General features: G+C 44.0%; 1 protein-coding gene across 1 annotated transcript in view; it reads left to right on the forward strand.

Annotated features, from left to right (window-relative positions):
• Positions 1 to 25,316, forward strand: part of xkr6b (XK, Kell blood group complex subunit-related family, member 6b) — a 39,057-nt gene extending 13,741 nt beyond the window's left edge. Inside the window, exons 2-3 of the mRNA XM_077016943.1 lie at positions 17,281 to 17,477; positions 19,227 to 25,316. Coding sequence (XP_076873058.1) covers positions 17,281 to 17,477; positions 19,227 to 20,200 — 1,171 coding nt within the window. The 3' untranslated portion in view covers positions 20,201 to 25,316. The remainder of the gene's footprint in view (positions 1 to 17,280; positions 17,478 to 19,226) is intronic.
• The last annotated feature ends 363 nt before the right edge of the window (positions 25,317 to 25,679 follow it).

The following is a 25,679-nucleotide window of genomic DNA, read 5'->3' on the forward strand; positions in this document are numbered from 1 at the left end:
CATGTTGCAGTAGTGTGCAGCAGTCTGAATGCCACAGGTTCTCAGGTGAATGGAGCTCTGAGCTTTCTGAACCAACACACTTAAAATGTTTCTCTTAAAAACACTGTTTACAAAAAATGTTTAGGGTCATTGTCCTGTTGACAAGTAAACCATCTTTTGAAAGGTTTTTGTTGAGGTTTTAGTAATTTTTTTCTTAAGTGGAGGCTTGAAGTCATAAAGCTCCACTATGCCAAGTGTACATCTTACAAGGGTCTTCTGGGCAGAGACGCCCATCTCCACTGGGGATGCAGAGATCTCCTGCAGTTTTCTTTGGTGTCTTTGTTGAACCCCTGATTAATGTCCTACTTGCCCTGTCTAAGTTTTGGTGGATGGCCTTGTCCTGTCAGGTTTATACAGGTGCCATATTCTTTCAGTTTTTTAAATGGTGTTTTGTGGGATGTTCAAAGTTTGGGATTTTAAGACATTACCCAGCCTTGATATATACCGCTCAACAACTTGAACTTGGGGCTTCATGTTGCTTGTTTATTGTTGTTGCAGATTCAGGAGGCTCTTCATAACAGATGTAGTGATAATCATGTGACAGATCATGTGACACAAAGGTGGATCTTAATCAACTTACTATGTGACTTCTGTTGTTAATTGGTTGGCTGCTTCTGAAGTTAATTGGACCAGATCTTACTTAGGGTGTTCATAGCAAAGGGGGTGAATACATATGCACATATTTACATATTTTTTCATTCCACTTCAACAATTGTTTGAATCATTATGTGTAAGACAAGGAAAAAAAGATTTTAATCCCACCACTGGAGAGGGGAGATACTTTTGCAATGCACTGTACTCTAACACAGGTTACAGTGTTACAGCTATCCTTTTAGTGCACAGCCCTCTCTGCCCCAACACACACACATACACACACACACACACACACACACACACACGTCCATGCACTTCTGCCCTACCTTTCCTCTCCCTCTCATTTATCCTACCCCTTTCCCCTGACTCTCCTCCACCCTAATGTCACCTCATGAAAAGACAAGATTCCTCAGTCATATTTTATTCCCTATTTTATCCAAAATAGAAAGGAAAAAAAAGATTTTTAAATATTTGGCTGTTTAGTAATTTAGTAATTTTCTATGTTTAGAAAAATATCTTGAAATGGTTCTCATCTAGAAGGTTCCAGATGCAAGTTTTTTTTCCCCTCGCCTCAAATGAGCTTGGCTACACTATAGGCACAGGATGTACCAGCTGTAAGTCAATACGTGGCAGACTGGTGCACTGAGTCACAGTGAGTCACAGGCCAGTGTGTAGGCACTCCTGACATCGGCTTTGGAAGTGTGACCCACCTTATCACGGTGGGAGTGGACACCCACTTCACGCTGTGTCCGTAGCTGACACCGCTGATGGGCTGACCTGTTACTGTGGGGGTGCGCTCCTTGGAGAGCTGTAGGGACGATCTTCTTTATCTGCCAGTGTGGGTTTGAATGGAGTGAAATCCAACGTTGTCTCTGTGCCAGTATTAGTAGGATGCTGATGTAATGCATCTGTCTGTCTGACTCATAGGCCAGTCTGGAACACTGACATGCCCAGCATGTGTGTAGAATAGTAATGATTGTGACAGGGGAATGTCTTTAAGCTGCTCCTGCGTAGCTAAACGATGTAGAACTGTAGGTCCAGTGTTTCTTCATCGTCTGTCTTTTTCTTTTACTGTGCTAAAATTTGGATGTTTTGCAACTGTAGTTTCCAAAGCTTTATCCTCTAGGTTTCATGGTAGGAGGAAACCGTCTGTGGAGTGTACTAGTGTGTAATAATAAAAAGAAAATTATTGGACTGAGAAGGTTCAGTGCTTTGTCAGTGCAGTGAGTTTGAGTCAAGACTAAGTCAAAGAGTGAGTGTTAGGTGTACTTTCTAGTGCACTTTTGTGTGAGCTTAAACCGCATTGCAACCATGTTTAACTAAAGATGTTAACCAAAGATGCTCATTCATGAAGATCATGAAGACTGACTTAGACTGAGTTAAGTCTATTCACCACCAACTACAGGAGCAGTGGACTGAGTTTGTAGTTCTGCGTGGCTGAGGTTGTTTGTCATGCTTGTAGGAAATGAGTCGTTTGGATTGTTTTCCTGGTTGAAAGACTTACTGTCAAGTGTCGAGAGGGGAAATACCTCCTCCGGACTCAGCAAATTCCTGCTGACAGAAAGGCCACCATTTAATTTAAAGGTGTTGTTTGTTTATGCTAGTGAAGTCCTGCCAATTGGATGCTTCACCTCATCAGTTAAAGGGCAGCGAGTTACTGGTATTTGAAGCTTTTTTTCTCTCTTTCTTATATTGAGACCCTTACACTGTTTTTAAGTGAGTCTTCACAAAGTGCACAGGGAAAAAGAGAACGTTCCAATCTATGAAACAAAGTCTGTTGACCGTGAGAAACAAAATAAGACTACTGTCTTTTCCCTTTCAAAGTTCTAATTTCATGCAATTTAGAGTTGTGTAGCAGTACATTTTTTTCTCCGTTGTAAGTTGAGCCTCAGTGTTATTTCCTTGGACTAGAGGCTTGTACCTAGACCCAATCACCCCCCCACGTGTTTGCTTCACAAACCACTTTACATAATGGGACAAACTGGGATTAATTGGACAGGACCTAAGGGTGGGGGACCATCACAGAATTCTCCAGACATGAATAATGTGAATAGCCATGCAGTTCTCTGTGTTTGTGGACAGGGCTGATGAATCGTCAGTAAATCTATGTCACCAAGAGTGACTATCTGACCTTTTCTCTTCCCTTTTTACATCATTTTTTGCTGCTGTTCTGCCCTAGTGGACATTATTCTGGGGTTTCTACTCCTCCCACTGATCTGTCAATGTCCTATCAACCAATTTGCCAATGAGCAATTCTCTTTCTGTCTCTCCCTTTTGCTCACCACCTTTCCCCATCCCTCTTGCATTCTCTCTCCCTCTGTCTCTCCTTTCCCTCTTTCTCCCCCCTGCCCCCCCCCCCCTCTCTTTCTCTCAATGTTTTGTAGTATTTTGCAGGCCTCTAACCCTAGAAGAGATCAATGGAGGATCAGGTTGCTGTATGTTTTTCATGTCCATGGGCAAGGCCTTCGTGTGTGTGTGTGTGTGTGTGTGTGTGTGTGTGTGTGTGTGTGTGTGTGTGTGTGTGTGTGTGTGTGTGAGTGTGTGTGCCTGACACATGTGGGCATGGGGATTGGATGAAATACGAGAACACCCTTGTGGGCTTGGTTAAAAGGCTGGATGAAAAGGACTTGTGGACATGGCTGGAGTTTTATGAATGAAATGAAACTCTTGGAAGTGATCCCACAGCTTCACTGACAGGAATCACAGTTTCCTAGCCCGGGGCCCAGTCCTAAGTCCTTGCTCTCTCTCACTTAGTCATTCCCACGGGCCTTTGAACCCTTTCCTGTAAAAACCTCACTCCAACAGTGGTATGATTTTCGAAAGGATGCTGGTAATAGCAACCTTCACAGTGAGATGTGGCTAAATCATACCACTTGTACGCAATATAACAGCATGGGCTCTGATATTACAAGTGTAACGATCATGAAAATACTTCAAACAGGTGCCTCATTGCACTTGTCCCATGTGATTAAAAGGAAAAGTTCTGTCAGAAATAGGATAGAGGACACGTAGGTCCTAGCACCAAGTCCACTGTCACAGAGCTTACACTAATGTTCAGAAAGTAATTTTCAGTAGGCATATTGAAATAGTATGTAAATTATGGTAGAACTTTCTTTTCTATACTTTCTATACTTTGTTTAGAAAAACAAACAGCAGCCTAACATGGTTTTAAATCGATTGGTACCTGTGAGTGGTCCAGGATCAAACGTGTCAGTGCCACCTGCCAGGAAGCACCATGAGTGCAAATGCCAGAGCTTCTGCAGCAAGCAGACCCTGGGCCATAAGAAGACCTGGGTCATAACAAGACCTGGGTCATAACAAGACCTGGGTCATAACAAGACCTGGGCCATAAGAAGACCTGGGCCATAAGAAGACCTGGGCCATAAACAGGCCTGGGCCATCAGCAGGCCTGGGCCATCAGCAGGCCTGGGCCATCAGCAGGCCTGGGCCATCAGCAGGCCTGGGCCATAAGCAGGCCTGGGCCATAAGCAGGCCTGGGCCATAAGAAGACCTGGGCCATAAACAGGCCTGGGCCATAAACAGGCCTGGGCATAAGAAGACCTCGGCCATAAGCAGGCCTGGGCCATAAGCAGACCTGGGCCATAAGCAGACCTGGGTCATAAGAAGACCTGGGCCATAAGAAGACCTGGGCCATAAGCAGACCCTGGGCCATAAGAAGACCTGGGTCATAACAAGACCTGGGTCATAACAAGACCTGGGTCATAACAAGACCTGGGCCATAAGAAGACCTGGGCCATAAGAAGACCTGGGCCATAAGAAGACCTGGGCCATAAACAGGCCTGGGCCATCAGCAGGCCTGGGCCATCAGCAGGCCTGGGCCATCAGCAGGCCTGGGCCATCAGCAGGCCTGGGCCATCAGCAGGCCTGGGCCATCAGCAGGCCTGGGCCATAAGCAGGCCTGGGCCATAAGCAGGCCTGGGCCATAAGAAGACCTGGGCCATAAACAGGCCTGGGCCATAAACAGGCCTGGGCATAAGAAGACCTCGGCCATAAGCAGGCCTGGGCCATAAGCAGACCTGGGCCATAAGCAGACCTGGGTCATAAGAAGACCTGGGCCATAAGAAGACCTGGGCCATAAGCAGGCCTGGGCCATAAGAAGACCTCGGCCATAAGCAGGCCTGGGCCATAAGAAGACCTGGGCCATAAGCAGGCCTGGGCCATAAGCAGACCTGGGCCATAAGCAGACCTGGGTCATAAGCAGACCTGGGCCATAAGCAGGCCTGGGCCATAAGCAGGCCTGGGCCATAAGCAGGCCTGGGCCATAAGAAGACCTGGGCCATAAGAAGACCTGGGCCATGAGCAGGCCTGGGCCATGAGCAGGCCTGGGCCATGAGCAGGCCTGGGCCATGAGCAGGCCTGGGCCATAAGCAGACCTGGGCCATAAGCAGACCTGGGCCATAAGCAGACCTGGGCCATAAGCAGACCTGGGCCATAAGCAGACCTGGGCCATAAGCAGACCTGGGCCATAAGAAGACCTGGGCCATAAGAAGACCTGGGCCATAAACAGGCCTGGGCCATAAGCAGGCCTGGGCCATAAGCAGGCCTGGGCCATAAGCAGACCTGGGCCATAAGAAGACCTGGGCCATAAGAAGACCTGGGCCATAAACAGGCCTGGGCCATAAGAAGACCTCGGCCATAAGCAGGCCTGGGCCATAAGCAGGCCTGGGCCATAAGCAGGCCTGGGCCATAAGCAGACCTGAGCCATAAGAAGACCTGGGCCATAAGAAGACCTGGGCCATAAGCAGGCCTGAGCCATAAGCTTAGTACCAAGAATGACCTTTTGGTTGTAGCCCCATTCCTCAGCAGATCAGGGTGTGCAGTGTGACAGCACACACCCAGAGCCACCAACACAGCCCCGAGGTGTGAGTTATGATGAATGCACCGAGAGCCTGCTACTTCTGAAAAACCTGCTCCCAGAGGCATGGGAAACCAAACAGACCTCTTCAGTCCCACTAACACCTCTTATGTTGCTAGAGTTGTAGATAATTGTAATTGATTACGGTGCTCTGTAAACATTAAAGCCTGCCAGGGTGTTCACAGGAATGAGAAAGAGAGTGGGAGAAAAGGGTACAGTAAGGGAGTCTGTTTATCCTCCTGGGTCTCTCTCTGCACAGCACATACTGAGAGCGAATGTGTGGGTGTGGTGCAGCCATGAATTTGTGCATTTGTGACGGATGAACACCCCCCTCGCCCAACCCCCCCCCCCCCCTGCCTAAACCCCCCCCCCCCCCCCCTTGCCCACCCCCCCCCCCTCCCCGGCATGACGGCGCCAGTGCGAGCATGCAGATGTTGGAATGCGCGCTCACATCTGTCGCCCTCACAAAGACGCCGCTAAGCTGTGAGGTGGGTCGATGGCAGCCCCCCGGGCAGGAGGAGAGGAACGCCGTCCTCAGTCCTCACGCCTTCGAACAGAACCACCGCATCGTGGAACGCTCTCTAGCCCCGCCCTCTATTGAAGGTGGAGCGAGGCAGGGTCACAGCTGCTTGTGTGCAGCACTGCAATGGCGGTTGCAGTCCACATTCGGTGCTGATATGCCAGTGTTCCTCTTTCGTGTTTCCTCCCCTCTCCATATATCCTTCCCTCCCTGTAATTTACCCACCGTACCCCACCCAACACTCTCTCTCTCTCTCTCACACACACACACACACACACACACACAGAAGCAGAGTGGATGTGTCCAGCAGGGCTTTTGAAGGGAGCGGGGGTGGACGTGTAATGGTACGGTCTGATAGATGGAGTGGGGGAGAGACGGAGTGTGTGAGCAGAATAGTAAAAGAGCCCCGGAGATGTGAAGGAGGTGGGGGGGGAGGCGGGGGGAGTTGGGAGGGGGGGGGGGGGGGTTGCAGAAGGCACAGAGCCAGAAAATTGCATTGCGCGTTTGGTGATTACTTTACCTCCTGGGTTCTCCTTTTCTTCGTGCTCTCCCCTTCTCCTCTTTCTCCTTCTCTTGCCTACATCTCTTGCTCTTTCGATCCCAGATTGCTCCTTCTGTGTCCATCGGGCTGGTCTCCTGTTTCTGCTGTTGCCCTGCAGCTCTTCATCTGCCTCCACTGTCCTCGAAGTGGGAACATTACAGTTTGGCTCAACGTAGAATCTCACGTGGGACAGTCTCTCACGTTATCTCTGGGGGCTTTGGACACGTCCAGGCCAATTTCACTGCTCCCTTTACAAAGGAAAGGTTTCACAGCTGCGCTCCTCGTCAGCCATTATTTACAGGCAAAAAATGTCCTTTTGAAAAAAAAAATTAGCATGGCCTTTGTGCAAAACACAGCACTGTAACCAAGCTATTTTCAATGACAAATTACCTTCTTATAAATGCAGACACTAGCAAAGGGTCTGCCTACGTTAATGTGCCTGAAAACTCTAAAAGGTTCCGCTAGTTTCTTGCCACCGACTGCAAGCTATGTAGCTGAAATCAAATGAACCAGCACATCCTGGGGATAGGTGGTGTTTTTTTTATTGCCTTTGGTATCAGGAGAGCACTTTTAAAACATAAGCTACCCATCCTAATTAAAGTCTCTGATGCCATAAATTCAAACTTCAAAGTCTCTAGTGCCATAAACGTAATTCCAATGGCAAAGAAATGACTGACTCTACGGCTGGTGTTTGCAGTCTTCTAAAAAGCAAGTAGGTCAAGCTCTTTCTTTTAATCCAGGCTTAGTCTAGCCCCTTGTCTGCTTGACACGAACCCTCATTCTCCAAAGGAATAAGAGAGGCCCATCCCCTTCCATATAGCAGAAATCCTTTACTCTCTCTCTCCTTTTGAAATCGAAGGGAGATCAGCTGTCATCTCCTTTATCCTCTGCCTCGTTCTGTTTTGGAGTCTTTCAGAATCTCAATAAACACCCAAATCCCGCGTGACCCATGTGTTTTGGGGTGAACTCTCTTCCCTTTCAAGGCCAGTTATGAATTTCAACCAAGAGATTATCGCCTGCCGCTAGCATGCGTCCAGATGCTGCGGTAAATGCAACACAGGAACACGGGACACAGGACATCTGTGTCCTCCCCACCCCTAAAGGTGCCACTAAACCGTCCTCACATGAGGACCCAGCTGACCACCTCAACTCATCGTTACGTGTCCGTGCCACGCTGGTCTGCTCGTCGTGCACACGCAGGAGGGCAACGGGGCTGGAGGCGTCTGGCCACACTCGCTTCAGCGCAACGCCTCTTGGCCCTGCTGCAGCTTCTGCTCATTGGCTACCGAGCGCATGCAAATAGGGCAGGGCTTCTGACCAATCAGCCGCTCCCTCTGGCCGTTAGGACCTAGATGTGAGGACATGGCACACAAATATGGTGGGCGTGAGACCGTACGTCCTGTGTGACAGTGATGTAATGCTGTCACATTAAGAAGAAAACATGAAAGTCCATTCTGGTCATGGTTTTAATGTCTTTAACCTCTATAGTCTAAATATGAGCCCTAATATCTGAGACTGATAAAGACCGCCATGCAGCAGTGGAGCCAAGAGTGCTTGTAGTCCACGCTGCCAGAAGCAGGCAGAGGTTCTGCCATCTCTGACGCCACCACTAACCTCTCGCCAGCATCAGCACACGGTCATGTGACCTGCAGCTTCCTGGGCATGTGAGCGGGTGGTTGCTAATAGTGACAAAACACTGCAGCCGTGCTAATGGAGCCAGAGTGCAAGACACTCCGAGCTCTGTACTGATGTCACAGAGCTGAGAGACAGGAAAACACACACACACTCACTCGCACACACACCACCCCACCATACACCAAATGGATCTGAGGGAGCTGAGTTTTTGTTAGTAAATAAAAACTCTTCTTCTATTCGTTTTATTTGATTAATGTTGGTTTCACAGAGTTCTGACAGCTTTTCAGGTTTGGCTTAAACAACTGTTACATTGTCCTACACATGTAAAAGAATCCAAGAATCTCAGATCCCAGAGAAACTCCCATATTGTTGATTATTGGTGTTCTTGCTGTCAGATGAGGCCTACAGGTCCAGATTTGCACTGTTTGACATAGGAAGTTGTTCACAGCCCGCAGAAGCTTCAGTGACCCACTCCACTGTCACCCCGTTGCCACAGGTGCAGTGCACTTCATCTCCACTGCTCTCTTCTTCTCGTTTTCCTGAAGAACGCCTGGTTCCATTTGCTTTTGTCACACACAGACACACAAATGTAGACACAAACAAATACTACATGTTAGTTCCAGAATATCCATACATATGTGAATGCTCTCTCTCTCTCTCTCTCTCTCTCTCTCTCTCTCTCTCTCACACACACACACACACATCATTATGTATTATACAAGCTTAGACGGGTTCTCTCCTATTCTCTTTTCATATCTGTATCTTCTCTCTCTCTCTTCCTCCTGTGTCTCATCATGCAGACTGAACTGCTCTATTTGCTCTCTCTATCATTCCCACTCAATGTGTGAGGTCATTACAGTGAGACGATGGTGAAATGTATTCACTCCAATCAGCTTCATCTCACACTTATCACTCACATAACAAAACAACCCCGGTGTGTCTAGTCACTACAAGACTGGCAGACGTTCCAGTATTAGCCCAGTCCCTCATCCCAGATATCCCACTGCAGTCATCTGCATTTTTGTGACACTTTTCCTTTCTTCATGACCCTTTTTTCAGTATCTCCACAGCCCCACCAGGGCTTTGCTGTGACATTTGGATTTGGTTACATTTTATGATAAAAATGAGAAGATCTGGTCTGACTGCATACAGTCAGACCAGACCAGTTTTATTTTAAAACGTGATGATAATTGGTTCCATTACTCAGTGATACACTCAGTGATACACTCCTTAAATGCCTGATAGCTGACATCATGACGTGAAACACACTCTGATTTAGCTGGAGACCATCTAATTCTTGATTAATGTGATTCATTGTTTTGATATTAGTGTAAACAACTTCAGAGTCGACCCAGAATGTGTTTGGAGATTGATCAAATGGCGAAGCCGTTCATACGGAGTCATCACCTGTGATGTTCACATTTCTTGATCATAAATTATTTTTTCGTTTTCATAAAAAAAGCAGTCCTTTGCTAAGTTTCTCTCTTCATTGGTGTTCACAGTGCTTAACCCTTCCTGTGCTCGGAATACAGTGGCCATGCTGAATCGGTCATGATTGATTAATTGGGCTTCTGCATGACTGACCCAAACGCCTCACAACCTTATTCGGCAGCACATAATCATGTAGATATTTTATGGCATTGTGCTGGTGCAGTGGCGAGAAATGCACTTTAGTTGGCAACAGAGATTTAAAGGCCTTTTCCCAGGCCTTCGTGAATCATTGGGACTCCTGCCATAAAGGGTCTGTGGGCCTCTCTGATACATCGCATGTCTTTTGTTTCAGTCTGCCCAGTCTCCGTCGCACTTATGTAATGGGCAGTGTTTTCCTGCTTCCTCCAGGGAGGACTGGACATCTCTAAATCTGGACATGTCACTGTCATAAAGGCTCAGATTGAATTCTGAATCGTGTGTGTGTGTGTGTGTGTTTGTTCTCACACTGAATAGGATTGCAACTATAAATACTTTTAGATCTGGAAAGGCCAAGAGACACTTTACATAATGAGAACCTGCATATAGTGGCGGGGAGGGGAGGAGAGGAGAGGAGAGGAGAGGGGAGGAGAGGAGAGAAGAGGAGAGGAGATGAGATGAGAGGGGAGGAGAGAAGAGGAGAGGGGAGGGGAGGAGAGGACTGGAAGGCAGACATGATATGTGATGGAGGGTTTCTGTATAAATCATATCTTAAAAGCAAAAGAAAACAAAAGGCACTATGGAGTTTGAGCTCTTCTGCTGTAGCAGTCAGTCCTCATTGACAGTGGCAGTAGTGTTCCACCAAGGCTAAGTGCTTCCTCCTCATCTTCACTGAGTGACTCAGCCGAGTCTTGTTCTACACACACACACACACACACACACACACACGTGCGTGCGCTGAGCTATCACATACACACTTGCAGAAATACTGCCCTTCGCCCACAGACCTCTCCCCAATTAAAACAGTCCTCTGCCAAATTACCTGTGCGCATGCACCTGCATGAGAGACAAGCCATGACGCTAGCCTTTCGTGTCACGTGGGCGCAGTTTGCTCACGTCGCTCCTAATCGCTCTAGCACGGATGCGTATCGGGCATCATTGCTGTCCGGAATCTGCAAATGCGCGAACAAGGAATGCTGCGGTCAACGCGTTGTCTTCAGCGTGGGAGGGAAGCAAGAGTCTCTTCAGTCTCGCTGTCAGGCTGACATATCGCCAGTTAGCCGCGTTCCTCTCCAGCGAAAGCGCACGTGTTCGCTCACACCCACGTGCGCACATCCTCCAAACCTTCCCTGGCTCTCACAGCCTGTCATTCCCATCCAAACAATGGTCGTGGTCTTTGAGCAGGAGCTAATTAAGCAGAAACAATGCGGCGTACGCCTTGGCGAATCACGAGTCGTTAGCGTGCGGGCGTGGCAGGAAATGGCCTGTATCGGTGGCGCAGACGCGCAGACGGGCAAAACGCTCAGACGTGACCTGGCACGGCTAGGCCCAGTGCAGCCTAGCTGACGAGGCGTGAGTGAGGGCTACGATATCAGCACGAATAATTCATGAGGATCCATGTTCCAGGCCATGGTGCTACGAGGAGAAGAGGCTGACAGGGGCTCCAGACAGACAACACATTCACACCTGACAGGATGGTTGTGATGGTTGTGTGGGAAAACCTGTTATACATGACTGTGTGTGTGTGTGTGTGTGTGTGTGTGTGTGTGTGTGTGCGTGTGTCCGTGCGTTTATTTGTAAGTGGTGTAAATGTTGGCATGTCTGTGTTTATGGATCTTTCACCGTGGAAAATGGAAAAATATACCCATTCCACTAATAATTATATATAATCATGCATTTGCTCTGGCCTATCTTGATTCATGCTGTCACCAGTTCTGCACTGTCCTTAGGCAATAGTGAATTGTCAATTTGAATGAAGAAAATCTTGCTTGGTGCACCAAAGATCTTCCTGTTGCAGAACTGTTTTTATTGGCTGGAAAATGGATTGAAATTTTTTTTTTTAAGAGAAGGGCCAATGCCAGTTAAATAATGCACCCTTTTCCAGAAAAAACCATTACCTCGAGATCAAGCTTTATTTATAGAACACCTTAATAGACAACACATGTCGGTCAAGGTGCTTTAGAGTAATATCAAATAAAAACAGCAACACAAGTGTTGAAGTAGCAGAACAGGAAACCATGACGGAAACAAGATGATTAAATCATAAAGGCCTAAAGAGACTAAACAACTCATGCACTTATGCAAGTGTGTATTGTGAGGGGTGGTGTTATCTCATTATCGACATTTTAATTGGGATATTGGGCCAATAGCGTTAAAAAGGTTCAGGCTCCTTGGACTATCATCAAAGACCATGGAACGGCAACAATATGCCGAGTAGAGGATCATTCAGGGGTGGAATGTTGTTAAATGAGCTCAGAAACATAATTTGGTGTCAGCCTTAAAAACAAGTAATAAAACCTTAAAGTTAAATCTGTACTTAACTGGTAACCAGTAGAGAGAGTACAGTACAGTCCAGTCAGCAACCAAGCTGGACCAGCAGCAGATGTGTCAGCATTGACTGGCAAATTCCAGTAGAGACTACAGACTAATCAATACACAGAGGAAATAAAATGATCAATCATTGTTTCCAAGACATTAAAAACAGGATACATTTTAATCTAGCAATCAATTTAAATATGTGGAATGGTAGACCTGTTTAAGATGAAGGAGCAACAAGTTATTGTACCACCCAAAACTAGCAAACAATATTTCGAAAGTGATTTTTTTTTCCTATAAAATGCAGCTCAAATGAGAAGAATCAAATTGCTTTGTAGTCCTCAAATGAACCAGTTTATACTCGAGTGTAAACATGTTTAAAATAGATTTTAAATATATTTAGTGTAACTTGTCAAATGTTACAAAATAATTGATGCCATGATTTTTAACATAGCTGTGTAGCTTTGCTGAAAACAGCTATAAGTTGCTAGCTGTGGTGTTGGCAGAGTCAGTATCACCAAATATAATAAAGTTTGGAAGCGCCTTTCTTCTCCTGCAGTATTTAACGCTTCTTTGAGAGTCTACGATGAGATGTACAGAGAGGTTACCTCAAGGTTTTAGTGAAATGCTCAACAGTATATCATCTGCTTAACAGTAATAAGAAATAATCTACCTGGAAAATAAATAAGAGGCACCATATACAATGAAAAAGTTATAGGTGTCAAGATGGGGCCCTGAGGTCCCAGACCTGCTACAGAAGAAGTGGTGGCAGTTTTAAACTGATATATTCTATTTTTGAGGGAAGAAGCAAAGTTTTATTCAGGATGCCAGCACCACACTTTGTCCAGCATAAGTGAACAATCAACCGCTCCTCTAAGGTCCAATGAAATCATAACTGCACATTTTCTAGAATCGGCAGCTAACAACAAATCTAGATATACAAATATAATGTATCAAATGTCTGTATGCCTTGCTTCTCGAATTATATATAAAAAGAATTAACTAAGGGATTCCCATTCCTTTCAAACCAATAATTATTTGGGGTAGGGTGTGTGTGTGTGTGTGTGTGTGTGTGTGTGTGGGGGGGGGGGGGGGGGGGGGGGGGGGTCATTGTCTTCTAGTACCTCTTGACATTAAAAAGACTAACAGAAAATGTCAGTGAATGCCAGATGTTACCCTGGGTTATGATGCGTCTCTTGAAATGCCTGAGCTATTGATCCATGGTTTCCCTCTTCTTCCCTTCTAGCCTTTATTTTCTCATCCTCCATATTTCTTCTCTCTCCACCCCCTCACTGCCCTCTGCTGTACCTCTTGTCAAAGATCTAAAATGCGGATCATGCGCGTAATACACATAGCCACGTTGTTATTGTTAGCATTCTCTTCATACTTACACGTGCGCTAGTGGCGTTTGGCTAGTGTCACACGTGCACTTACGCAGCACGACCCTGTCTGATCATGACTGGCCACATCAACTGTGCTCAGTCTTGGCCTTGTGATGTAGGCTCCAGTCAATGCCCCCGAAAGCCATCAGACTCCGAGCCTTGCAAACAAGGCCAGACAGCAAAGAATGAGGGATCACCTACAATCTCTTCACCGGCACTTTCTCACTTCAGCTGCCTCTCACAGTTCACTAATTGAATGGGTGTCTAGGACAACAGTGCCTGAAGGCCTAAGAAGGTTTGGTCATTTTTCCCCATGTGGCATCAAGATCTTTGCTGTTTTCTTCTGCCGAAGATGCAGATGGTGCAGCCACTTCATCTGGCACAAAACGCAGCATATTTTCTATTAATAAATGACCTCTAGATGGTGCGATGAGTGTGGTGAATACATTTCTTTAAGCGTGTGGTACATTCTGAAATGAGACTGCTTCCTGACAGATTGTCACCTTGTCATACATGTTTATCATGGCTGGATGCTCAGGAATCACTCATGTTTTATCAGTCCCTGCATTCGCCCTTCTAGGTAGTTTGACCACAAATGTGACAGAAGTCAGGATTGTCTGCTGCTTTAGTGCACCATGTGGTGCTAACCTAGATGAGCATAGTGGATTATATCAATGGTGTGGCTCGAGCAAAAATGTGGATTGCATGTTTCCATCCTGAAATGGCTACGGCTGGTCGCAGGCTATTTCTGTCGTGGTGTTAAGTTATTGTTGGACTGGTCTCACATCAACATGAGCCAGGCTCTTCTGTTTGGTCATACCTTCTCCAGCAGTGCAGATGCAGGGGTGGGTGGAGGTGGACCTGTGGGCTAGCAGCTCTCCGACTTTACGTCTGAGAGCACTTCAAGGACACACAGCGGTAAACCAGAGAATTTCAAGTAGCAAAGTGGCAGCAAAGAAAAGGGGGCGGGGCATAGGGGACTTGTACACTTTGCCATTTTAATGTGCAGAGGCGCGTGTACTTTGGGGAGAATTTACTCTCCTGAAGAGAATGTGCTTTGCTACAGCACACAATGAAGCCTTTTTGTTGCTGTTGTTAGTGGTGTTTGCCACCAAATGTTCCTCTCACTTCTTCGTAATTACCAGCTCAGATTGCAGCCATTACGCTGTGCCACAAACACAAAGATGATTATGGCTCTAATTAGCTACATTTGAGTGCAGAGTGGCAGGGGGAGATTATGTTCCATTCAAAATATGTTCTAGTGACACATTTCTAAAGACATTCTGCCTTGGAAAAGCAAGAGGGAGTCAAGAGTCATTTAAAAATTATTTCCTGTAGGACTCAGAAAGATACAGTGAAATTATGACTATATATTGTTCATAACGCAAATGTTGTGTTAAATAAGATTCTTTTAACTGTTATTGAAACCATTGTGCCAGTTCAGTACAAGTACACACAATTTCACTTAAAAATTCATCTTTAAATATGTCAGTTGTCAAAAGTATAATGTAATCACCCAATTTCCAGTTCGATAAAAGTTATGGACAACACTGTGTTCTTCAAAGGGTTGTATAGTTCAATTTAGCCATTCTCATACACAGTGCGAGACGGGCAGCAGGGAGTAGTAAATTCCTGCACATGCTGAGTGAACACTAGAATGCCATTCTGGACTGTTGACTGTACATTTCTTGGAGCAAAAATATGCTGAGCCAGGATCTGTGTTCTAGGCTTTTGTGTGAGAATGTGTGGGATTGTATGGATAAGGGCTGATCTTAGAGCAGCATGCTAACTCTATGCATGTCGGTGTGCACAGATGCACTTGTGCACAGCTTTGTCAACACAGTGAGCAGACGCTGAAATCTCTGCTTCTGCGTTTTCAGCAAAAATTACACGGACATACATATTTCATCGCAACCCTGTCAAATACCTGAGCCACACAATATCTTACTCTGTTCGGGTAAAAGAGTTTTGCTTTAGAAAATCAAGTCATTTATGTGCAAACAGGACTGGAGTGTACAATAGTATAAATGCAGCACATAAATAGGAACAGAGTGCTGCTTAATGTGATAGCCGTAAACAGACCTAGAGGAGACTGCAGTCTCCTACACTAAACAGGATTGTGGATCCACTTTACTACAGCGCAGTAGTTAGTGTGTAAACACAGCCGAGAGCGAGTGAAGGAATGAGAACCTCTGAGCAGATGGCACAGTTAGAGTCACAAGAGAAGTGATACTGCTGTTGGCTGCTGCAGTGGCACTTCTGGGTAAAAGTCATTCATTCAGGTGGATCTCGAAACAGCTTTGCCAGTTCCGGATTTTAAAATTCACCATTTTGAGAAGCACCGCAACGCTGATCTGGGATCAGCCTTGACGGCATCCCAGCGGCATGGGTTGCAGACCCAGTGATGGAAGGAGAGGAGGGCAAGAACTGGGTGCAGACGTTGTAAATGAGTGAAGCAGAAGGCGCGTGCTGGATAAACAGGATGGAAAGAGCAGACATGAAAGCAGCACGAAGAGGAGAGGAGGTGGATCAAGGCTGGCGTCCTCCTAATGGACACGAGCCAAGGGGGTGGATCAGCATCTTAGATTAACTTTGATGTGTGTGTGTGTGTGTGTGTGTGTGTGTGTGTGTGTGTGTGTGTGTGTGTGTGTGTGTGTGTGTGAGAGAGAGAGTGAAGGGGGGGGGGGGGGGGGGGTCGATGTTTTTGTATGTGTGTGTACATGTATATGCTGCTATGCTGCATGTCCTCTTTAACTATTTGACTTTCCCCCTCATCTAAAGCTGTGGCATGTAAACAGCATAGAAGGTTCTTACTTTTCTCAAACAGTAGGCCTACACAGTGCTGAGAATTGTATGATCAGATTTCATATTTTTGGTATTACTGTATTTTGCATCCTGAAGGCCTGAAATGGTGCTGTATAATTCAATTGTCAAAAGATCTGGTAAGTTTTAGTGGTGACAGCTTTGTGGTGAAATACACTTTTGGCAGTGAGTGACAGCAAAGTCTCGATCATCATCAGGAAGAAACCCCAGCCTCAGCTGTAGATCATGCTCAGCAAATTCTGTCAGCTAGGTAGTGAACTGTACCCTCTAGTGGTGTCATGGCCTCACCACAACTATTTCTACGGTGTTGTATAGTTTGTATGTATTGAGCCTGAATGTATTATACAACTCATCTTGTCCAGGGCTTGATTTTCAGTATTAGATATTCAATATCTTTTTACCAGTTCACTTTCATGAAATACACTCATCAGATAATTATTCAATTAATTATCATCATTTTTAACATCCTGCAAAAAGCAAAACTGTACAAGCAAAATGACCAAAAACTGTTTCCATTATTAGATGGATACACAGAGGTTTGTCTAAACCAACAACTGCTCCCAGACAATCAAGTCCCAGGTCCTCAGTGACATGGGAGTATGTTAAATATAAATCTAACCAATTATGACCAGAATTTAAGTGATTTGGTACGTTTTGCAGGACTTTTAATGGTTTGAGAGTATATTATACACATAAATATAAATCTGCAGATTACAATACAATAGTCGATATACTATGAGTTACAGAACATTGATTAAATAGATTTGTTTTTGTTCCTCATCCTTGCTTGTGGTTTCTTGATTTTAAAAAGAGCATTTTAAGACTCAATCCAGTTGTTTTTTTTTTAGCTTTTCTGTTCTTTTCTCCAGTCTCATGCTGTCTCTGCCCCCACCCCCCCACCCCCCCATTGTGCACCTGTAATCTGCAGGTACATCCGGACTATGTACCTCGGCATACAGAGTCGCAGGCAAAAGGAGAACCAGAGACGTTTCTACTGGGCCATGATGTATGAATATGCAGACGTGAACATGCTACGGCTCCTCGAGACCTTCCTGGAGAGCGCCCCGCAGCTGGTTCTCCAGCTCTGCATCATGATCCAGAAGAACCGTGCTGAGACACTGCAGTGTAAGGAGTGCTCCAAGGCGCTATACTAGGACCGTTTATGTTTCAGCACTGGGTTGCTTCGACCCTGCTTTTGTGTTTTGAAGACATGGCCCAAGGCCTTCTTGTGTTTGACTGATCAGATTATTTAGATGTGAACATTTACAACTGAAATAGCACAGAGAATGTATCTTTAGAATATTTTCAGATATTTTTAATACATTTCTCTTGCTACTACACTGAAAGCACTACTGCTATATACAGTGCAACTACTGTATGTGTTTCAGGAGAAAAAATGTAGCTTGAAGCTGAGTTGGTTTGCAGAGTATGTGTAATTTAATATATGCACTGCATCCTCAAGCCATTCTGTTTCTTGATTAGAAATATTGCTGAAAAAGCACTTTTTAATTTTTCATAAGCATGGCTCTGGGCTCTGCAGAAGTATGATTCATGGCTACATTCTATAGTCAATTCTAACATCAACGTTTAATATCATGCTAGGATATGATTACATGGATCTCACAGTTTTCTTTTGCATCAGTTCATCAACAAGTCAGATGACAAACGTTTGACCACGTAGAGACGGGTTATGTCTGCCTTTCCATGCAGTTAATCCGCAAAGGGCTGACTTGTGTATGAATCTAAAGAAAAGGTTTTTTTTTATTTAAACTGTCCTGGTTGAGACGTTTGAATTATCAAGAGTGTATGTGCAGGGACAAGCCATTCCTGCTGGTCAGCAGATCGGCGTAAACGTAGGACCATTTCTCATGTTTCGCACGCGACGGCCCTGACAGCAGCGCAGATACCTCCATGAACGTCCTGAGGAACACTGAGCTCAGCGAGATGAATAGTAAACTATGCTATAAAAAAAAGATATGTAGCAAAAGCAAGAGGTAAGTCTTAGAGAACACCTCTGAGAGCGAATGTGAAATGTGTATCCCCATGCAAAGACAATACAACAGAGTTTCTCGGTTAAGCTTGTATTTTATTGTACTGGATTTTGTTACAAATTATACTGTCACTACTTCATCGATAATCTTCTTTTCTGTTTCCTCACTGAAAAACATCCGCTGGGTGAATATAGCCATCAGGGTTAATGTGCTGATATTAAAAATGTCATTAAAGAAACAGTATACAGAATTGGAGAAAGATTTCAAAAAGCGAATGTTTTTGTGGGTTTCTGGTTTGGGTCAGAGAATGTAAAGATCCATTGCTACTGAAAGTGCTTATATTATTTGACTACTAAACAACAGATAACATTATTTAACAGAGACTGGTGTTAAGGAAGTGACATGATACTTTTACTCTATATTTTAGAATCATTTTGTCTGGGGCTATAATTACATTTTAATCACAGTTAATCACACATCTCTGTGATTTATTCCATAAACACACACATTTATTTACTTAACACAAGCAAATTTTATTCAGAATCACATCAATGTGTTCTCCAGAATGAATAAACTCCATAAACCTATGCACATTATCAACATTCATGAATAACATGAAGTTATAGATTCTTCTTTCTCATTACATAAAATATGGAGATTATTACATAAAATATGGAGTTCAGAATCTCATGGGCCATCATATCAATCTAATGGATCTTTCACCATTAGACCTGTATCCAGTTTTTTTTTTTTTTAACTTAATTCAGGGCAAGCACCATTTGCCTATTTCACAATACGCTGTGCTCACCGTAGACCCGTGTGGTCAGTTTTACTCTCTGCCTGTTTCTCTTCCTGTTCTCGTTCCTCCCCGCTCTCCCTGCAGGCATCTCGGCCGCCGCCTCCCTCTTGTCCCTCTCTTGGGTCCTGGCCTCCTACCACAAGCTTCTACGCGACTCTCGCGATGACCAAAAGAGCATGAGCTACCGGGGGGCCGTGGTGCAGCTCCTGTGGCGTGTCTTCACCATCTCCTCACGAGCGCTCTCCTTCGCCCTCTTTGCCTCCGTTTTCCACCTGTACTTCGGCATTTTCGTAGTGCTCCACTGGTGTGCCATGGCCTTCTGGGTGATCCACGGTGGCACCGACTTCTGCATGTCGAAGTGGGAAGAGGTGCTCTTCAACATGGTAGTCGGCGTGGTCTACATCTTCTGCTGGTTCAGCGTGAAGGAGGGCAGGACCCGATACCGAATGGTGGCCTATTATTCGCTGGTGCTGGTGGAGAACACCATCCTGACTGCCCTGTGGTACACGTACAGAGACCCGGCCACCACCGACTCCTATGCCGCGTCCGTCCTCTGCGGCGTCTTCCTGTGCTTCGTTTCAGGAGTGGCCTGCATGGTCCTCTACTATGGGGTCTTGCATCCCATGAGGCCCAGGCTGAGGGTCCTGGCCAGCTCCTGCTGTGCCGAGCTTCTCTGGGGCCTTCCTTTGCCTCCCGAGGCTGAGCCTATGGCCCCTACCCCAGGGCCTCGAGGTTCTCAGGCCACCCCTACCCGGGGCATGGCTTCAGGGGACTATGGAGAGCCAGAAGAGGCTGCCACGGACACCTGCTTGCCCGTGTTCCAAGTGAGGTCCACGGAGCCCACTGATGCAGCAGGCAGACCCATCCGCCCTGAGGGGCCCCTAATTAAGATTGACATGCCTAGGAAGCGCTACCCAGCCTGGGATGCGCACTTCGTGGACCGGCGCCTGCGGCGGACCATAAATATCCTCCAGTACATCAGCCCAAATGCAGTGGGCATCAGGTACAGGGACGGGCCACTCCTCTACGAGCTGCTCCAGTATGAGTCCTCCCTATAAAGGCATTCTCTGCCCTCTCTCTCTCTCTCTCTCTCTCTCTCTCCATCCCCCTCCCTGCCTCTCTCTCTCTCCATCCCCCTCTCCACCTCTCTCTCTCTTTCTCTCTTCTCATTCAATCTCTGCTTCACTTCTCTCCCTTTGGTGCTTATTTTTCCTTCTGTTTTGTGTTATTCTGTCAAGATATTAGAGTATATCAAAGGTCTAAAAAGATTCTAAATAGAGAATATTCATTTATTTTCACAAATACAGAGGAAAAAAAGTATTGCAAAATTGGATTATAATGTCAGAAATACAGCAGTCCTTAAATGGGGCCCTTCTTCTGGTGCGAGTGTCCTGCTGGTATGAATGTTTGATGGTGAATCTGTTGCTGTCAGCTTTGAGATGTGCAAAGCATCATGGGAATGATGGAGGACCATGATACTTATCATCTTTTGGAATTCCTAGTAACTCTTTTGACCATTTAAACAGTCCTGAAAAGCACATATTGAACCAGCATGTTTTCCGTCTTTTTAGTCCTTTGAGAGGACAAGGTCAAAAGTCTGATTTTTCATTTAAGTAACGTGTCCCACAACAATATGTTAGATACATCACAGAAATATATAGATATACATTGAATATTGGTGTATATAGATATACATTACTGACTTTCATTCCAATAGTTAATTCACACAATCCCCAATTTAAGAGTACTGACATGGTAATATAATCAGTATTTAGGTGTGGGCAAATAACACTGCCATAGGTATTTTACTGAATAAGAAGGCCTTAAGGTATGCATATGAAATGCCTTTAGATTTCTGCATTTTTCACATTATATCCATAGGAAAAGAGATATCTGCTGGTCTGAGTTGTATGAATGAATTCAGTGCATGAGTGTTTACATTTATCCAATAGTTGTGTACTGTTTGTAAATGATGGCACAAGTGAGATCTTTTGCATAAATGGCTAAAGGCTTATAAACTCTAATTCTTTATTTAAACAAACTTCTGTGAATAAGGAGTTCCAAAGACGGGAAAGAGCAGGGTTTTAACGAACAAAACAATGACATCAGATCAATTAGGTCACATTGTTTTCATTCCTACATTATGGCGTACACAAAAAAAGTTAAATCCTTGGAGAGTGTGGTGCTGACATTAATCTTGAGGTTCCTCCATCACTCAAATGAAGGTCTGGCTGAAATTGGCTTCTCTACCCATTTTATACTTTGTAAAAAAAAAAAAAGCTATGAGTAGAAAAAAATGTAAGTGATGCACTATTCTTAATAGGTGTTTCATTAAATGGGATCTTCTTTTTATTTTGATGTGCATCACAAAAGAAAGGTTTAAACATACCTGAAATTGTCAGATTTTTACTATAAGGAACGCATGCCAAGGCTGGGCACTTTGATGAATAATTGGGTTTCTCTGTATGTGCCGGCTGTGTGCAAATGTCTCAACGGTGCTGCTCTCTTGCAAACTGACTGGAACAAAGCCTCATTCCTGTCAATCTCCTGTACATAGGACACTACGCCTCCTTTGAGAAAAACGTGAAACGTACGTGAATGTGGTCTTCTCCATCCATGTTGGGGGATTTTTACCATGCGGACTAATGTCAATGCACATGTTTTGTTCTTGGTTGCACAAAACCTCTTTTTTTCTTCGTTTATTTATTTATTTGGTCCCCAATTTTTGTGCTACAACCTTTAGAATTCCACTTGTAATCTGATTTGCATCAACAGTATAATAATGCTAACATAGAATGCCATGGTCCACTGCAAAAATGAAGACATGGGCTACTACAGACCTCTTTGTGCCTGCTGTGATTTCAAAAGCAGACTTCAGATTGGTTGTAGTGGATGGGGTGATGGGTTTTTTTGCCAAGGATGGAAAAGAATGAGTGAGTAGATAATAACATATTTGTGTGTGTTAGCGCATGTGTGTGCGTGTCTGTGTGCATGCGTGTGCGTGTCTGTGTGCATGCGTGTGTGTGTCTGTGTGCATACATGTGCGTGTTTTCATGCACATGCCTTTTAGCTCCGCTGCTCTTTGGGTCTGTTTTGCAGCGGTTTGTCTCCATCCTTGGTTGCTGCTTTACCCCCTACACCCCACTCATGTGAGTGTGAATATTCGGATGCAAAGATCATATCTCAAGACAGCAGCCGAGGTTCATAAACTGGCCTGAAGGATCAGAGCTCATACAGGGCAGGAAACCATTTGCAATGTGACATCCTTTCCTGGTCTCTTGTTTGGACATGTGGGTATTCAATTTGTCTTTCGCAGAGGTTTGAAATGCAGTGGCATTGACAGTTCTATTTTTTTGTTATGATGAGATTTAATATTTTCCTGGAAAACTAGCCTACCAGGTTTAAGCTATAGACTAGGTCCAGTAGCATTTGTGTGACTTGTGGAATACTTTCCCCCTGCCTGTCCCAATGCCCTTAAGGTGCCTGTTGAACCACAGGTATACAGGTCTTCTCGGTGCTTGGCACATCGATGCACTGTTGTTTGCTGGGATTACACCAACCCTTCCGTGCTATGACTCATGATGTTGTGAATAATTAAATAGATGTAATGGTTGCATGGGTTGGCTGCCTGGCATCCCACGGCAGATTCACACATCATATACAGACTCTACTACAGCATTCACACTCTTTGAGGAGAGAGATAATAATTTAACCAGGTGCAAATACACTGTGATTCCTTCTTCCCTTTTCCGCTCATTCACTGCTGTATGCGAAATGATTCTAAAAAGGAGAATTCCAAGAGGACTCAGTTGGCACACAGAAATTCTGAATAAGTTAGTTTGTTTAGATTACTGCCTTATGAGACAATAAATAGCTGAATGGCTGTATAATCCTTAGACACTCAAGTCCTTCACCACATATGTTCCCATAACTGGGTGAACAACAACAAGTCTTGGATTCTTTGTGGTGCTTGTTTCTCTGGGTGCTCCTGTCTCGCCACGGCAGCCCGTACAGCAAACAACAATGCTTGTGTCTCTTTCTCCTTTCATATTACACACAGTACTGTAACCACCAGGATCTGTTTCAAGCTAAACCCACACAGAGATTGGGCTTAACGCAATGGCGTTCCTATCTTTGCAAGAGTAAATTTCCAGACTGTCATAAATGCAAGGCAATACTTAACATCTACTTGAATATTGGGTTAAACATTTTCCTAGTTTGAACCGATATACAGACAAACTCCATATGATTCAATTCCTTTTGGTAAAATTGGAATTAATAAGGAATTTATCCATCATTCTGTCCATCATTCTACAGGGTTCACTGTAATAATAGGTGACAGTTATGATGCAGTTAGAAATTTATTTCATGATTGTTAATGTATTTCTGTCTATGCCTTCCTGTCTTGCAAGATGAATGATCTGTAGTGCCAACAAGTTAACCTTTTTTGTCTGTTGTTTGTCTTGTGAACAAAATGTCTAGCCAAATGGATTTATGCCTGCAAAAAAATGTGTAGGAAAAATATGAATAGGAGAAATGTTGTATGTAGACAAGGTGCTCACTGGGTGACATATTTAAACCTGTATCCAAGATGGTATTGGAAGCATTTAAATCTCTGGCTTACTAAAGGCCTGTAGTACTAAATCACCCACAGACTGCCCTGATATCACTCAGCTTCCTAGCATGTCCACAGAATGCATCCTGTGGTGATGCCCCCAGTGTGTTTGCATGTTAGCTTTCTTCAGTGCAATGGTTCCCCTATTCCCTGACTTATTTTACCAAGTAGCAGTTCAATGTCCCGGGTTCAGGTCCAACCTGTACGTCTGTGCCACAGCCATCTGTATTAAAATAGAGCCAAAAGTTCTTTAGTCAAAAGAAAGAAGACAAGAAACAAATGGTGCATTTATGTTTGACCTGGTGCTTACACACATGTTCTAAAGGTGCTACCACAGAGGTTATACTGCAGGACCTGTGACGCTTCTCTAAGAGAAGAGCCACCATCTGCAGGACCTGCTTCTTTAAGCTCTCAGACTTTCATCTCTGGAAGAACAAGCACCTCAACACAGTTTACAGCTGAACTTCATTCTTTAAACTAGGGCGGCACATGATAGTTCACAACCTGCACAAAGAAATAACAGTGAATGAAATGAATATGTGTATATGATTTGATCTTTTTTGTTGTTGTTTTTGTTGTCCCTGTTTTGTCTTTTTCTTTAAATATGATTTCCCCCCTTTTTCACTAAGGTTTCTCTTCTGAGAGAGAAAATTTCCACCATTTAAACATTCATCCAGAGGCATAAAGATAATGCTAATACAAAATGCTACAATGCTACAAGTCTAGAAGGTGGTCACTGTGTTGTATATTCCTGTCATTTCTATGTCCTAAACCCGTGTGTATCTCTTTTGTTACTGTTATTGTAGATCTGGCTGTAATATTTTGTTGGATCTTATCAGTGGCTATGGTCATCAGCTCAGTTGCTGCTGAGTTTAAAGTTGTTATCAATGCTGTTGAAGACTGGTTTGAATAATATTGATTCAATTTTAGATTGTGTTAGATTGTTAATGTATTTGAAGAGTATGTAAAGATATCCCACAATTAAATGGGGTATTTAAGAGAGTTGACACACAATTATTCAGCAAAACGATTTGCTACTGTGTGTAGCATTTTTTCCTCTCTGACTGTACTCATTACTTATGTTGAAAACACAAAGAATGATTTATTTGATGTTGTCAAATATAAATGAAAGTAAATTGTTTCACTGGATTCATATTATTTGAAAACAAATCTGATGTCCAGTAATGTATAATCCCTTATGTTTTGGGAACAACATTAATGATGTTAATAACATATGGTGCTACAGTTGTTTTTGTATACTTTGATTTTTAGATAAAAAAGGAATATTACAACAGAAGAAAAGAAAAATACTTGTCAAGCCTTACTGTAGATCATTACATGAGACTGTTCATCCCTTAAGATGGAAAATGAATATGGCATTTGAAAGTGAGTACACATGCACCATAAAATGTATACTGTACGCACAGGCACAGTTTGCCCAACAACAGATCAAAAGTGGTTATATACAAATGTATATGTACAGATGTGTATGTGAATGTACTGATATGATAGAGATAGATTTCCCAGAGTAACAAATTGTTGTTTAATAAAGAATTATTACATTCTATAATTCACTTTGATTATATTTGTTCCAAGTCATAACAAATTTTAAATGTAATATTTCCTAATTACTGTAGTTATATACTGTTATTGGGATTGTATCGACCCCATTTTAGTCTCCAGAATATGAGATTTATTTTTAAGTTTGAAATGAAATAATAATAATAAAAAAATAATTAAAAAATAATAATAATAATAAAAAATAATAATAATAATAATAATAATGTTAATAGGTGACTGATTTCAGTGTTTCTTATGGGTATGTCAGAACAAGGCTGCCACATGCCCAGGTTTCAACTCCACCCTTCATTTCACTTAAAAGACTGACAGACTCTCTCTCCCTCTTTCTTTTTGTTTCCTCT

This window comes from Brachyhypopomus gauderio, chromosome 9, assembly GCF_052324685.1.
Source record: "Brachyhypopomus gauderio isolate BG-103 chromosome 9, BGAUD_0.2, whole genome shotgun sequence".
Taxonomy (NCBI): domain Eukaryota; kingdom Metazoa; phylum Chordata; class Actinopteri; order Gymnotiformes; family Hypopomidae; genus Brachyhypopomus; species Brachyhypopomus gauderio.